We start from the raw sequence: 17,201 nt of genomic DNA, 5'->3' as shown, positions 1-17,201 counted from the left end.
CATTAGTAATCTGCATATATTATAATGAAATGATAAACCTTCTATGAATTTCAGAACTATTCAAACATACCTCCATAAGCCCAGATTGACCAAACCGAAGTTTAATAAAGGAGTTCTCTAGAATTATATCTTCTTCAGTACTTTTTATACTCTTTATGTTGAAAATTCCTTTATTTTCTATGTTACCATTATACAAGACATATTCAGCTAAATGTGGATTTGAACTTGTTGATTCCAAAAGTGTATACACTTTTAGTCCCAATGGTGGCATCTGCACTAGAAAAGAAATCTTTAAAAGAGAGAAGAGAATTTGTTAAAGAAAACTGCCCTATACTGAAAGAAAACCGATTTGTACTTCTAGTGAAAACAACAAACTACCATACTTTTTAAAAAAGAATGTAATACTCATGGGTAGAATATCAACATCTCATTTCATCTGGGTAATCTAGTAACTTCAAATTGGTAGAATTTTCAAAGACATTAATGTATGAAATTATGTGCCCACCCTCAACTGGCCTACAGGGCTTGTAATAAATGTTCAGTGGGGAGGGGTGGATGTCTCTGTAAAATGGTTTACTACGAACAATGATTTTTCCTAATTATTAGGAATTCTTTTACCATACTATATGTCAGTACATTAAAAATAAAAATGGTCAATGTAATAATATGAACATTAAACACATTAATTAGTTCAGTCAACACCAGCCATCAAAGCCTGGGATTCAGCAGACACCGAGGAAGTCTTAGAGGGCACACACCCTAAGCCAAGCCCCCTGCTTTCTAGGAGCTACTTTCCATTTTCTAGATGGGGTGTTTTCTATAAAATCTGACCAAGACTTGTATTATATTTTTCATTTCTACTTGAAGTTATGAATTTGTTAGAGAAGCTAGCAATAATGGCTTTTAACAAATGGAAGTAAATAATTTTTACAGTTCCTAGCTTATGGCTATGTGTTCAGAAGTTAACAGTCAAAACTGTACTCTGGACTCTAAAATCTCAACCTTTATAATGATATTGAGGTTCAGTTTAATATTGCTTATTTTAAAAAAATTCCCCCCCAAAGTGTCTATGGAGGATGAGCCCAGAATTTCTATAATTACATCTTGGAGAAGAAGCAACTTCCTTATTTTAGGAAGTAGTTCTTTCATGATATATTATCCCTCATTTGCAGTAAAAAGTTGACAGTACTCAAAGTTGTTGTAGAAGGGTGGTATTTATCTCAATTTCATGAATTTAATTAGACAAAACAAATCAAAATTTTATGAATAATGATTACCTGATTACTTCGGGAAAAAGTTGTAGTATACATACTTACAAAGATATACAATATACATGCTAGTATGTACTAATAGTAACATAAAATGTGCATACTAACAAATATATTAATATTCTGGGAAAGACAGAATCTATTTTCCTGTAGTGTTATTTAACCAGCCAGTTAAGTCTGCTGGTATTTACAGCTTTAACCACTTTACATACAAGAACTTGACAGCTCTATGAACCATGTAGACATATATAAATTGGTTATAATTTTGTTTTAATTGATTTTAGAGAGAGGGAGGAAAGTGTTGAGAGAGAAAGAGACATCAATTTGTTGTTCCAGTTATTTCTATATTCATTCATTGGCTGATACCCTGATTAGGAACAGAACCCAAAACCCTGGCATATCAGGAAGATGGGTTTGAGGGGTGTCCAACCTTTTGGCGTCTGTGTGCCACACTGGAAGAAAAAAAGTTGTCTTAGGCCACACATTAAATACATTGTGACATGTAATCACAAAAAAATCTCATGTTTTAAGTAAATTTATGATTTTGTATTGGGCCACAGGTTGGACACCCTTGTGTGACTTGGCCAGGGACCTGGCTATACTTGTAAAATTATGCCCCTCCCTAAGATCTGTGGTAAAAACATACCTCGTAGGCCATTTGTGAGATAGTACTGGTTGTATCCCAAACTGCACTCATTTGAATTTCCACAGGTTTTCCTGAAGCGGAGGACACTTGCACTGCAGGGGAACTTACGTAGAGCGAGACCATCGAGTTTCGTTCTTGCTCTGAAGGATTATAGACCACAAGGTACCTGCAAAAAGAGCTGCTTCACTACTGGGGACTCAATATATCTGTAGTTCTTTAATGCTATTTGTAAGACCCCAGCTCATAGATAGTCACAGAGTCAGCAAGTAGAAAAGAATTGTAAAGAACATTCTGGTGAAACTTTTGGAGAATAGGCAATTTCATCACAACAAATACTGCACAATACAAAGGGTAATTTATTAAGGATTTACTTTCTAAGAACAAAATGTTATACAAATAGAAGACATTAATAGAATTGTAATAGTTATTTCTGTGACCCAGATAATGACCTATATACATGTGATTTTATTGACCTAAAAGAATCAGCTCTATACAACTAGTATCTTGATCCCTGCCTAATCACGCCAAGAAAATTTAGAAATTGTTTGCAATTTAATAATTAATTTCAACTAAAATTCTGACATTCATTTTAGACCACTAAATCAGTAAATTGTATGGCTATACATGTGGAATCACATAATTCACACATATGCTTTATATACAAGGGGCCCTTATTATCTAAGAAACTTAGTTCTGGGAAAAAAGATAATTTGAAGTATATCCACTTAAAATAGGGGCTAAAATTTTATTATAGTGGTAAAAAAAGTTTTGATTGGGACTTAGCTAAAGAAAGGAAAATAAAAACTATTAAAATAAATTTAGTTAATATTTGTAACTAGTGTTATATTTAGAGTGAACACAAAACAAATGAAGTGGGTAGGGTTTTGGGCAGATTTTTCTAACATTTTATTACTAGTACATTATGATATCCTCCATTAACATTTGTTTTTACAGGATGGTTTTAAACATAGCTATATTTGTTCAAAAAAGTTAAGGACTTCATCATTTTCCCCAAAGTCTTCTCTAAGTTCTTAGGTATTCAAGTACTTCTCAGTTGAAGAATCAAATATCCTTAGGTTTTCTCAGCAGCATGATTCTGCTGGTATTCATTGTTTCACAGCTTTTCTTTGAGTACAAATGTTCTAGACCATCACGTCACAGACTTTATGAAATCTGTAGCCTTTCCAAGGTTTATGATTTTACTTTATAATCAAGATGATATCCAACCAATTCTATAACTTACTGATTCATTGGTAAATGCTTTCATAATCTGAAATATTTGTTTTTTTACATAACTTTTTAAACATTTTATTCATTTATTTTTAGAGGGGAAGGGAGAGTGAGAGAGAGAGGGAAAGAAACATCATTGTGTGCTTGCCTCTCGCACACCCCCTACTGGGGACACGGCCTGCAACCCAGGCATGTGCTCTGACTGGGAATCAAACTAGTGACCCCTTGCTTCACAGGCTGGCACTCAATCCACTGAGCCACACCAGCCAGGGCTCTATATAATTTTTTAAATGCAAGAATATAGAACCAAAGTTAGATAGCAACTGCTTCTCTCCCTGAGTCATAGTAGCCACATGAGAGGTGGTAGAAGCAAGCTAGCATCCTTTATTTAGCGCATCGGGAAGTCTAGCAGTACTCCTTTATCCCATATGTGTCCTGTCTATTTCAACTGCATTACAGACCATTCACTAAGAAATAAAATTAATACCTACAGTGGCCAAAACTAAAGTGAAGGACAATAGGAAAACACAAAAATAAAGAAAGGGAATGGAACAGAAAATCTATAAAATGTTTCCCTTATAAATTGTTTATCAGGAGAAGCACTTATGGCTGAAGTTAACCATTCTGAAATAATTGAGATTCCTTATGTGTATGAGAAAAGGAACAGAAACCATGCAGGCAAAACATATTTACAGAGGCAGCTGAAGCCTCCTAATACCAGATAAACCTGTTTCAACCACAGAAGCAATTCTCAGGAAGAGTGAGGGTGATGTCCCTTTGAGAGGCGTGCTTAACCGACCTACCTGAGGGATCTGTCAACCTCTTTGCACGCTCCCACTGGCCTGTACCAGAGCTTACATTTCACTTGGCTGTTCTCCTATCATGAACACACTGGAGAATCACAACAGCCAAGATTCACTGTTACTAACAGGACTCTATTATATTCCTAAGGTGCTCTGAGGAAGAAAAACAGCTGAGGATCACTCATCCTTAGTACCAAAGATGTTCACATCAGCATTCTAGAAGGGAGTGATTTACCACTGAACCCCATGTGCCCAGACTGCAGCCAGTCTCCTAATTCTACAGAAGCCCTGAGGCACACCCTGGTACTGAGCCTAGAATGCCCCCTGGCAAGTTCTTTGGATGCTCCTCTATACAGAATTGGTAATAAAGATTCTGATAATAAAATGCAATGTGCCCAAGCAATAAATTAGGTAGCAAGCATCCAGAACACTGATTCCTTCCCATGGGATAAAAGATATGACTCACATTTAAAGCAAATAATAATTTTAACCATACATTTGGTTTTGTACAATATTAAATCACTTTTTATAATAAGCTGTGAACTAGGTTCTGTTTTGTTTCATTTTAGTAGCTAATTAGTATTTGACCATAATGATGTTGCTACTGTACTGAATGATTATGTAATTATCATGCCAGGAATCTATTCAAAAACTAAATGTGTAGAGTATATAATGAGTATAATGCTGCTCTAAGAAAATAATTTTTAAACATAATTAGAGATTCACAGAATGTTCTCCAAGGGCATTGCAGCACAAATTTTTCTGACATGCACACAAACTCCTATCTATGTATATTTTAAGTAGAGCATAGAGAAAACATAATTATACATGAATTATATTTCCATTGGAAATAAGTACACCCTCACAAAATAACTATATTTTCATTATCATTATGCTTTGGTAACCAAACATTTGTTATACTACTAATATGCCCAAACATGAGCCCTTGTAAGCTGTTTAGTTGTGAATGAAACCAACAGTTTTAATATCATATAATATCATCCTCATTTACTGAAAATTAATATTTAATCCACATTTGTTGTAATAAAAAAAGAGTGATATTTATACCCTGAAAATGAGAATAGTTCATTTCTATTTTACTTTGGAAGTAACTGTATAGGAAGCTTAGAACTTTTTCCTCCAAATTCCCCTACATTTGCATTAGCTTCCTACTTATCTGTTATACCAAGTCACGTCTGGACTCTTGGCTCTCATTACGACCCTAAGCATCCCCCAGCTTGGGATTACAGGCAATTATCTCAATTTCTATACAAAAAGAATAACCATCATCTCATGAAGACAAAGCACTCACATGTTACCTATCAATCCAATTAGAGGACAGAAAATGATCTACTTTTAATAAAAAAAAAGAACGGAGAAAAATAAAATGCCATGTGCATGCTCATGTCAAACTGGGAATTGCTTTATGAAAGAACTACAAAGAATTCCACTGTAGACATGGTTTATCCTTGAAGATTCTATCAAGATGAGCATATTTAGAATTTCCTCATTTCTTTTGTAGAAGTGATTCACGTCATGTTACGAAAAACAACTGAGGCAATCCCAATCCTCTCAAATCAGATAAAATCAGTGTCTGCTGTGAACACCAGACTAGGGCCACACAGGTTTTCATCTAGAACTGGATGCAGGGTAGAATGGGAGGAACGTGCCCCTTGGTCAGAGTAGGCTGGCGTTATCACAGAGTGCAGGCCCAGCCCCCAGGCCTGTATGGGAAACTCAAGATACGGCCTTTCATCCTCCCCTTGTTTAGACAGGCAAAGAAACAGGTTCAGTGAGGTTAGGTATGTTGCCAAGACTCATCCAGCTACCAATGCCACAACAGGACTCAACTCAGTCGGACCTCCACAGTCATCTTCTTAACCACTTTCCTCACAGGCCAAGGGTTTAAAGACCTTTTTTGACAATGGGATTCCTGTGCAGACTCCCTTTCTTCCAAATTCATATGTGAAGAATTTTCTCCTCAGAGATGCCAAAGATGCCCACAGAGCCTCTCTCTTCAGGAAGCTCCAGAACAAAAACTTATGTTCCATGTAATATGTTACACTTGTGAAACAAAATTTATAAGCTGGAACACTGGAACAGCAAAAATCTTGCCATATAAGTTAAGGAGTTTGTCTTACAACCTCACTGCATGAGGTAAGCAAAAACAATATTCAAAGAAACATTTGAAGAAACTGCTTATTTTCATGACTGTGTAAGTCAGATAAAAACAAAAAAGATTTGCAAGTCCCCTGTAAGTGTAGTTTAGAGCTAATTAAGGAAATACCAGTTTAGACAAAAAATAATTATAGCTGCATGTGCCTAGTGCAGTACTTGAAATAGAATAACAGTTGAGTAACACACAAAGTCCCACTAGGACAATTTATCATTTATAAATAATACCAACTAGTATGAGGCTCTATAAATGTATTGGATCATTTTCATTCTGATTATTTCAGTTCTTCAAAAAATAATTTTTAATGTTGAAAGGACATTTCATCTCTTTGCAAAGACAGGGGAAATGACAGATCCAGAGAAGGACAACAAAGCAAAGACTGGAGCTCAGTTTGTCTGATTCTTAATCAATGGCAGAATATTTAAAAAAATCATTTCAAATAAAACTATATTCATCTTCTTGCTCTAGCCACATGGTTCGGTTGGTTTAAGCATGGTCATGTACACAGAAAGGCTGCGGGTTCGATTCCAGGTAAGGGCACATACCTAGGTTGCAGGTTCAATCCCCAGTTGGAGTACATACAGGAGGCAACTGATGAATATTTTTCTCTCATATCAATGTTTCTCTCTCTCTCTCTCTCTCTCTCTCAATCAAGAAACACATCCTCAAGTGAGGATTTCAGAATTAAAAAATAAAGAAAGAAAGAAAAGAATATACTCATCTCATCTAAACAGCCTAATTAATAGAGCATAATTTAAAGAAAAGTAGTAACCTTTTCATAGTATTCTGAATATGGATATATTGGATATTTAGAGTTATATGTTTATAATTTCTATACTCAAAGTCCTTTTAATATAGTCTACCTCGTATTCTAGGTTTAAAACATAATGCTTACCATATTAGCCATCGGGGGAAAAAATCCAGTATGAAAACAAAGGGAGACTTTTTGAGATATATTAGATCTTTAATAATCACACTCAGTTTTGTAATTCTTAGGCTCTGCAATCAGAAAAATTCAAGCTCAAAACCCCAGCATGGCACTTAGAATTTGAGAGTCTTTGGCTGAGTTATTTCATTTCTCCAAACCTTAATATCCTCATCTATAAAATTAGGAGACAAGATTGCTGTTAGGGTTAAATGATAAAATGTTTGGAAAATCATATTGCTCAGCCTTGGCACAAAGTAGAATCTCAATAGCAACTAATTCCTCTCTTTTCCTTTATGAAAACCTCCTGGCATTCTGACCAGGGACCATAGTACATGAATCATACTGGATGGTGGAGTGAACGTTTTAATTAACCCAGGTCATTGAGCTGCCTTAAATGCTTTTTTTGTGTAAGACATATATAAATCTAAATGAAAGATTATTAACAAAACCACACATGTGATAACACAGATACCTTGAAACAAGAATCTGAAGAACGTGTGCAGGGTGCGGGGGCAGCCTCACAGGTGCATAGAGTACATACACATGCAACGTAAACACATGGTGTATGGCTAACTAAAAAGCAAGACATAAAAGGACAGAGAGAAGGATACCTCCTTCTACAAGTAGCTATAAACTTGTGAATGTGGATACATACACCCTGTCCTGTAAGTACCTACAGTCTAGGAAGGGGCAGAGAGAGAAACTGTTCAATTCAACACAACGGGGCAGGCAATAAGACAAAGGCATGCAGAGACCGCCCTGTGACACACACAAAAAGGAGGCAGTTAGGATGATTAGGAATTAGAAGAACATTCAAAACAGAGAATTATTTTCACATCAAATGAGTTGCAATGCCAATCAAAACCCCACTGAAATCTTTTTGTGGGAGGAAAGGTGAGGAAAGGAACGGGATCATTAGTGGGCCCAAAACACCAGATGAGCAGAATAAATGAGTAAAGGGCTACATTGAAACAGCAGGCCAAGAGTGATTCCAGAAAAATTAAAAAGTTTAAAAATAGGAAAGATATAAGATTAATAGAAAAAATACAATTTGTGATACAAAAGGTCTTTCTAATCATAGTAGAAAAATATAGTGAAGTAAAAGGCTGGCAGATTTGTTAACAAATGCTTAAAACTTTTTCTCTCTTAAACAGTAAGATTAAAGGGTAAAAAATAAAAGAAAATCAAATTCAGAAAATTTGTAAAGTACTCTTACAAGTCAACAGAAACATAAACATTAAAGAAGACAAAGTGAGCATTTTTCTTTTATCAGATTGAAGCTGAAAAATAAATGATACTTTCATTTTCAGGAAAGATGGAATAGATGACAACACACAAGAGCTCTCACTTCTAGCAGCCAACTGGAAAAGCCAGATCAAATCCCATAATCATCTGCCAGAAAGCAACAGAGCAGCTATTTTCAACTGGCATGTCACAAGAATTTTTAAAACATGCAATACCTGGCCATTTGGTGAAGGGTACTGACTTCTTTTCCCTTAGACTGTCAAATTAAAAAATGACAACAGCCACCCTGGCCTCTGTTGCTCAGTTGGTTGGAATGTCATCCCGTAAACCAAAAGGTTGCAGGTTTGATCCCTGGTCAGGGCAGGTACAAGGGGCAACCGATCAATGTTTCTCTTGCACATCAATATTTCTTCTCCCCTTCTCTCTCCCCCCTTCAATTCTCTCTAAAATCAATAAACATATCCTCCGGTGAGCACAAAAATTTAATTACAACAGCCAACCCAACAACAGCCGTCTGTTGTGAATGAATCAAAATTATACCTAATTTTTTTATCAGATCAGCAAAAAATATTTTTTGTGTGTGTTGCAGAATTTTAGTAATTAGTTTATGTGTGCCATGGAATGAGAAAGGATGAAAATCAGTGCAATTGAGAATTGCTGAGGAGAAGAAATAACTTCAGAGAAGTGAACTGTTATCCTGGCCCTTTTGCCCTGGGGCAAGCCAATTCTCAGCTTGGGAGAGGCTGGGTTCCATGCAAGCCTGTACAAAGGTACACGGAGGATCACTGTAAGGACAAAAAGGCCCGAAAGAGCACCTGGTTGGGACCTAAGAGGCCTCAAGTATTCACCTGATTTTCTCATCAGGGCATGTGCCACTTACTGGCAGCTGCACAGAAAGGGAGGCTTAAAACCACAACAGAAAGCTTCTGAGATCCCTTAATCTCAGAGACATCTCATGAGATTTCAGAACCCACCAGGGAGTGGGGCCTGCAGAATACACCAGACTATCAGATGAAAATGTGGGGAGCTAGATAAACAACAAGTTAAGTAAATCAGCCTCAATTTATCATGGTCCTTGATTAGAGTAGAAGTAAACCCTCTCTAGAACATGGTCTTTTCTGGAACCTACATAAATTTGGTACACAATGTCAAGCACTTAATATAAAATTCTGAGACATCCCAAAGACTGAGTCACATGACTAAACAAGTACAAAAAGACAAAAGAATTAGAACCATACATAATCTGAAAACTGGAGTTAACTGATTAGACTTTAATGATTAATGTCTGAGGAAAGAGGAAAGCATGAATAAAGATATAAAAAGATAAAGAATTTTGGCACAGAAATTAAATATGTTAAAAATTAGCTGAATAAAATTCCAAAAGGATGAATATTTGGAATTAAAAATTCAGCAGATATGTTTAACAACAGTAGATTGAGCAGAAGAAAAGTTAAACTATTAACAGGAATATTTCCTCTAGATTCTTAGTGAATATTCTACAACTACTTTTTATACTTCTGAATGTAAACCACTACTTACAAAAAGTATGTATGTATTTTTAAAATAAGAAAAATACAACAACAAAAACATGTAACTTTTTAAAAGTAGGGTAGGTGGTGGGTTAGCTAGGCCAGAAAAGTAGGGAAATACACTCTCGGTAGAATGATTATAAGAACAAATGCACAGATTTTAGAAAAAGGATGTTATTTTCAGAACATATAGATGATCCAAAACCACTAGAATCTACACAGTAAAGTACATTTCTAAAATGCCAATAGATGGAGCTAGAAAGGGAAATAAATCTCAAGTTATAAGATGTTTTAAGTCATTGCAAGGAGGTTAGACCTTATTATATCGATTATGGGAAGTTAAGTTTAATATGGTCAGATTTTCATTTTTAATCCATATATCCAGTTTGCAGGTGGAAGATGAATTCAAGGAGTCAAGGTTCAAAGTAGGAACCTAAGTAGGTTGCTATAACAGCCCAGCTAGGTAAAGTGAAGACTTCAATCAGAGGAGTGGTAGAAACACAAAAAGAACAAATTTGAGAAACAGATAAGATATTTTATCAGTGGAATTTTTCAATTCCTTGGATAAGACTGGGTGGTAAACTAGAAGAAAAAGTCTTCTGTAAGTCCTGGTTTCCATTTAGGGAGGGGTACGGATGGTGGTGCCCTTAACCAAGACTGAATAGTTGAAGGTGGATAGTGAGATGAATTTTCAAGACGAAGGTGTAAATCAAGGGTTAGACTTCTTGAATTTGAGGTGCATGAGAAACATCTACATAGATTTACCCTAAGGCTTCTTAATTAATTATCCTCTCATTCACTGGAAATATGAAATTTGGGTTTCCAAGCATGAAAGGCAAAATTACTGTCCCCTAAGATGCTCACATACTAATCCCCATAGCCTACAAATATGTAACCTTCAGGCATAAGGGAATTTGCAGATGTGATTACATTATGAATTATGGGATTGAGAGATTTCTTGGATTATCCAACTGGCCCAATAAAATCACAAGCATCTTAGAAATGCAGATTCTGAGAGAAATGCAGAAAGGTCCAACAGAGAAGATGGACACATGACAACAGAGGGGGTTGGAATACAGACGGGGCCTCTAGAAGAGGAAGAGGGCAAAGAGGCCGATTCTTCCCTCAGAGGTTCCAGGAAGAACCAGCCTGCCAATACTCAGTTACCCAGGTGAAACTAGATTTTGTACTTCTGACCTCCAGAACTGAAAGATATTAAATTTGTGAGTTTTTTTTTAAGAGACTAAATGTGTGGTAATTTGTTACAGCAGAAATAGGAAACTATACATCAGGTTATACCAGTCCTCTTGAAAATGAGGAATAAGCTTTGGTTTTGTATGAGAAAGACTAGAGACTTTTTACCACCAAACACAAAAGAAGAAAATCTTGAGTCCTATAAGTGGGGCCAGGGGTGGGGGTGGATAAAGAGCAGTAAGAAGAGCTTGGGGTCTCTGAAATAAGGTGTGTCTAGCCCATGGAGTATTGCCTCCCACCTCCTCATCCTCTAGCTCCCAGGCCTGATGTGTCCCAACTCCCAATGTCCAGTTCCAGAGCTCACAGCTAGTAAGGAGAAGGTAAATGAGAAAAACCCAAAAGCTATACTCTTTATAAAACAAATGACTGATAGTCCCTTACACCAAGCTGGTTAGTTATTCTTAACCTTCAAAAATTCTATTTATAGTCTAATCTTTGAATATCTTTTGCAGGCCCCACTCACTGGAGAAATGCACACATGCCCAAAATTTTTCATAGAGGTGCCAAGGCCTCCCAGCTTAAGAACCTGTTTCTATACAGTAGGCCTTTTTCAATAGGCAAACAGATTTAACTCTCTCCCCATAAAGATCTCACTAGAAACTATAAAATAACAATATTTTCAATTAGATATTGGAATTTAAATCTGCAAGGAGAAAAATAAAAAGTGGTATTTTCTAGCCTTTCAGTTGATTAAGTAATGAATGTGGCCTCATCTAAGAAGACAAAAAATTCAACACTGAGGAAGAGAACACTCTTTCTCCCAGCAATAAAAATTAGGATTGTACTTCAATATAGTAGTGATAAACATTACCCGATCTTCCTAACACATAAAAGTTTATTTCACCATTATTTCCTATATGTAGGAGAATAACTTTCTTAAAAATCATGGACAAAAATGTTAAGAATCTATCATGCCATGGAGAATCATTTGTGCAAAGACAAGATTCAAAGAGAAAACGAACAAGGACACTGCATATGTGACAGTCCAAAGTAAAGCTGCCCTTCATGAAACAATGTGAGAGCAAAACTTAAAACTGCTGTTGTCAACTAGGTATTTAATTTCTGATAATACCTCACCATCCTCAAAACCAAGCATTCCATAAAATATTACTAATACAAGTTCTTAGTTTAGATAAAAAGTATAGATTATAAAGTAAATATTCTACAAAGCTATGTTAGAAAATAGTACTTTGGTTAGAGAATTATATTTATTTATGATACTAATAGACAAAGGAGTAAGTCAACAATAAAATTAGTGAAGGTATATTTCTGCTATTTTTAACTCAAAGTAAATTTGACTGGGCAGGTAGTAAGTTTTTTCAAATGCAATAATAACAACAATAATACCAACAGCTAGCACTAAATGAGCCATTTAGAATAGTGCCTTTTAAAATATGTGTGCTTTACTTGAATTAACTCCTTTCAGCTTCACAACCATCTTATGAAGCCCTAAAAGCATGCATATGCCAGATATAAAGAGTTCAGTGCGCCACAGAGAACCGTGTAAATAGTAGAGACACAATTCAAACTCAAGCAGTTACTTGGGCTGCTCTTCTCCATGGGTAAGACACTCAGGGTGTACCTGCTGGAAGAACACACCCACAAGCCCCCCGGCACTCAGAGTCCCATCTCACTAAGGCTCTCTGAATGCTGCAGCATCAGAGGGCGCTAGAGCCACCCCAGCGAAGAGCTTTCACTCTGAAAGCCTCCAACCACCTACAACGGTGGGGCTGGGGTGAAGGGTGTTTCTTTGAGACGATGAATTTGAAGCCACTTCTCCTAACTGCTATAGTAACAGCATAGGCTATTCTTTCATTAAGTTCTTCCTTTTTCTAAGAGGTGGTGGGAAGGGAATTACTATATAATAGGTCTTCATTTTGTGCTAGTACCGATACCTTGGAAAACAGTTTCCCCTGTCCCAGTTATTGCACAAATGTGGTTGTTTTCTAGAGTTGGGCTTTCCACCCCAAGAGTTCCTTTCCTTGTGTTTATCCAAATGAATGCTTTATAAATGATGTATGTTTAAATGAACAAGAAAATCAAGTGCCAGCTACACACGACCCTGGGAACCAGCTACTTCAGCCTCCTCTCTCCCAAGACACACGATGAAACTCGAGTTCCAACATGAAGCAGTCAGTGATCGAGGCGGGGCTGGAATGAGCCCCCTGACTCTCAGCCCAGGGCTTTCTTCACAACATTGTGCCTCTCAGGCATCTGACAGTGAGATCTGACCTTCAAAAGTACCACCACATATTTCAGGACTTTGTCACAATGGGAAAAGCATGTCTAAAGGCGTAAATAAAACCACCATAGAATCCACATGCAATTTTATAACATTTATAAACAAAGTAGGACTGCAAATTCATAACTATTTCCAGTACATAACAGAAAACAGGAAGTCAACAAAAAGGAAAAATATTCCTTTCCAACTATTCTAAAACTTTTGATACTAAAGCAATAAAAAGAAAACACACAACACTGTACATAATTGGGCTGACCTCAAGAGTCTTGTCACCAATTAAGTTGCTTTTACTCCGAGAGAGTTTTGCCTAAAAACAAAAATACCATCTGTTTTACCTAAAACATTAAGAGGTTCTATTTTCTTGTCAATTCAGAAATGACATCTGTAGCCATTTTCTGAAAAGACAACAAAAGATATTATATTTATGGGTGGCTGCATAAAGAATGATGTTCAATCAAAATGTAATTTTCATCTACTGGAAGAAAATTTTATTTCTCCAATGACTGTAACACTGTAACTTTGGGGGAACAGATAGTACATAAAACAGGCTGATCTTCACCAATAGAAAGACCTTAAAAGTTAATGTGGTAAAATAAGGTTGTTTTGTTGGTAAAGACAGAACTAGCAAATACTCACTTTGTACATCTTTGTCAACAACTGAAATATATCTTGTGTGAGGTTCTTAGGTGAAAACAACTTTTTATTGGTGCTACATCTCTTCATGCTAGCAAGCCCTCACAGAGGAAGAAACGTGAAAACAACAAAAACCACCTCATATTTTCAAAACACTTTAAAGACCCAATATTGGTCCTGGGAAAAACACTGTACTCACAATCCAATGAACTGATTGAAGAAGATACAAAACACTAGAGGAAATATCACTCACAGTGAGCGCAAACATGATGTCACATGAGATACAGAACACGTTTCAAAGAAAAACACACAAGCCATCCAACTACCTAAAGTACTGAGCATATATTAAGTACCTATAAAAACATCTGAAACTCAGAAATGTTTTAGTGTAAAAAGTAGCCCAATTGCACATACAATTTTCTTGACTAAAAAATTAAAAAATAAAATAATGCTACTCTCCAAATAAGGATGAAATAAATAAGTCCAAAGGCTCTATTTAAAGTTTTTCTTTTACCACAAAGTTGTGAAGTGTTCTGAAGTCCAAGATGGGCTTGAAGCCCTCCCTGACTTTTTCAGGATCAGGAAACCTTCACTAAATTCCTTTTCCTTGTTCCTCTTGTAGTGCACGCTTTATTAATCTGCATTTAGAAGAAAAAAAATCTGGTTCAGAAGAATGGAAGACTTTGAATTATGCCACATCACTTCAGTCTATGCTCTGAACTGCTCCGAGTTAATTAGCTTTATGCTAGCAATTTCAGAAGACATGATGGACACTGACAGGGGAAGAGGAGCTCGAGGACAGAGGACTCAGTGTGCAAGAAACTTGAGAAAATAAACAACTAAGGACTCTATCTCATGTAATTGTCAATTACCCCCACCCCAACACAAACCACTTAAAAAAATCACTCACATTCCAGACATACTCGAGCACTGTCAGAGTGCGTTACATAACTCCAAGTACTGGGGAAAGAACCTTTGGCATGATGGCAATAACAGAACAGAATCATTCAAAATTTGCATTCTCTGGAAGACACAGCAAAACTAAAGCCAGCTCTTTGTCGACACTACCTTATCTTCTTTCCAAAGTTTTTCTTAGGTTCTACAAAGTTTCATATTTCCAGGTATCTTAACTGGAAATTATTACAATCATTCCTAGGCTAAGGGTGGTAGTCCTCATGCTAACGCTGCCTTCATATTGCAAGAAAGCAAAATATCTTATCATATGTGTGTGTGTGTGTGTATGTGTGTAAACACACACAGAGGCACGATTTTCTTCCCCATCTTCTGCATTTTCTTGATTATGATCCTTGATGGGGTAACTGCAAGATGTTGTAAGCAACAAGCAGAATTACTTTAATTTCACTGGATAAACCACACAACTCAACTCCCTGTATAATAATCTAAAAATAAACTAGAACCTCATGGCTAGTTAAGGAAGTTTGATAAAGCATAAATAATAAAATGTCAATTGAAACACAACTCACTAGGCAATTTAGCAGGGGCTCACCAAACACACAACTACTTTGCCATTGCTTTTTAAAAAATAAAACTTGAAACCATCATATAAAATGGAGTCTGTTCAATCATTTCCATAAATAAAATCTAAATCAAATAAGATATAAAATAATGTGGTACTTAGGAATAAAATCACAGCAGACTAATTACAAGGGGCCTAGAAAGAAAGTGTCTTTTGAAGTTCATGTAAAATTTATGAAAAGAACACCCTGAAAGTCCTAAGGAAACAAACTCCACATTGCAAATCATTTAAAAATCAATGTGTGAGGTTCATAGTAGCCTACTGACAGTCTCTTGAAACTCATAAATGATAGTAAAAATGTATATGTAACTAATATGCAAATATATTATTTAAAGCTGCTCATCAAAAATTAAACTGCCTGATGCAAGAATTATAAAAATATTATTTCAGGAGACACAAGAATAGAATAAGAAATTTTTTAAAAAGACAAATTCTGATAATGAAGACTCTTGCAGTGAGTCAGAAAGCTGGAACACTCAGTGGAGTCCAGGAAAGGACTCCTACAAAGAAAAGAAGCCAGCACTCAAACATCCTCGTGCATAGGGAATGTGGTACATAACGGTGAAGAGTCAGCATTGCTCAGCTGGCAAAGATTTCCTGAGAGACAGGCATTTTCCAACAGACTATTAAAAGGGATGGGAATCAGGACAGAGAAGAAAAGTTAAAGCACTCAAGCATAAATGCTAATAATCTAACACCAGTCAGAAGAATCAAGGTGGTTTCTGCTGTGAGCTTGGTAATTATTTTAAACAATTTCATAATTCTTCCAAAACATTACCCTACAGGTCTATAATCTCTATCTGCAAAATCCAGACAGCTTGAAGACTTTTCAAAACCATTTGGTGGCAAAACCTAAACTGAACTGATATGAAGCTATACATATTTATCCCACTTGATCCTATTATTCAGAAAATTTAAAGTATTTTATGACTCCTGCCTCAGACTCCGAAGTACTATGCAATATGCATATATGGCATTTTCTTAAAATTAAAAAAAAATTGAATTCACAAACATGTGTAGTCCTGAAGATTTTGGGTAAAGAATTAAGAACTTGTATTTAGGGGCAGGCTATGTGGCAGAGTCTAAGTCACAGATTACTTACAGAAGACACCCTGCCTATATGAGTTCTGAGCAAGAAAGAACCAAGAAACAAAAGGGGGAAGAACACGTAAATCCATTCCAGCACAGTGCTACACGAGGGAGGAACACCAATAAATTTGCCATTGACTGGCTGGATAACTGAAATAAGAGTATTTTAACATGGTCTTAAATAGGACACTAAGAAATAGTAAACATTTAAGAATACTATATTTCTAAATATGTGAACACCCCAAATCTCGATAGGATATATATACTATTATTTTGTGAGTTTTTACTTTATCTCTCTCCCAATTCTTAATTTTGTAATACCCAATTATATTTTGGTTTTGGACTAAAAGAAACTCTCTCTAGTATAATAATTATAACTGTTTTTTAAACAATTATAAGTATTTGATATGATTTTTTTTTAACCTGTGAGGAAATCTTGAGAACAAGTTTTTAAGAAATTTGTAACAGGCCCTGGATGGTGTGACTCAACACATTGAGTGTTGGCTTGTTAACCAAAGGGCCACTGGTTTGATTCCCAGTCAGGGCACATGCCTGGGTTGTGAGCCAGGTCCCCAGTATGGTGTGAATGAGAGGCAACCACACATTGATGTTTCTCTCCCT

At 36.1% G+C, this 17,201-nt stretch overlaps 1 protein-coding gene across 1 annotated transcript in view; it reads right to left on the bottom strand.

Annotated features, from left to right (window-relative positions):
- The window catches only part of MAN2A1 (mannosidase alpha class 2A member 1), a 163,249-nt gene that overhangs the window by 41,814 nt on the left and 104,234 nt on the right, over window positions 1-17,201 (bottom strand). The window contains exons 13-14 of the mRNA XM_028510212.2: window positions 1,915-2,080; window positions 71-289 (exon numbers count right to left, since the gene is read on the bottom strand). Of these exons, the coding sequence (XP_028366013.1) occupies window positions 71-289; window positions 1,915-2,080 (385 nt within the window). The remainder of the gene's footprint in view (window positions 1-70; window positions 290-1,914; window positions 2,081-17,201) is intronic.

Source organism: Phyllostomus discolor, chromosome 3, assembly GCF_004126475.2.
Source record: "Phyllostomus discolor isolate MPI-MPIP mPhyDis1 chromosome 3, mPhyDis1.pri.v3, whole genome shotgun sequence".
NCBI classification, from domain to species: domain Eukaryota; kingdom Metazoa; phylum Chordata; class Mammalia; order Chiroptera; family Phyllostomidae; genus Phyllostomus; species Phyllostomus discolor.
This window is presented reverse-complemented; position numbering and strand designations above follow the sequence as displayed.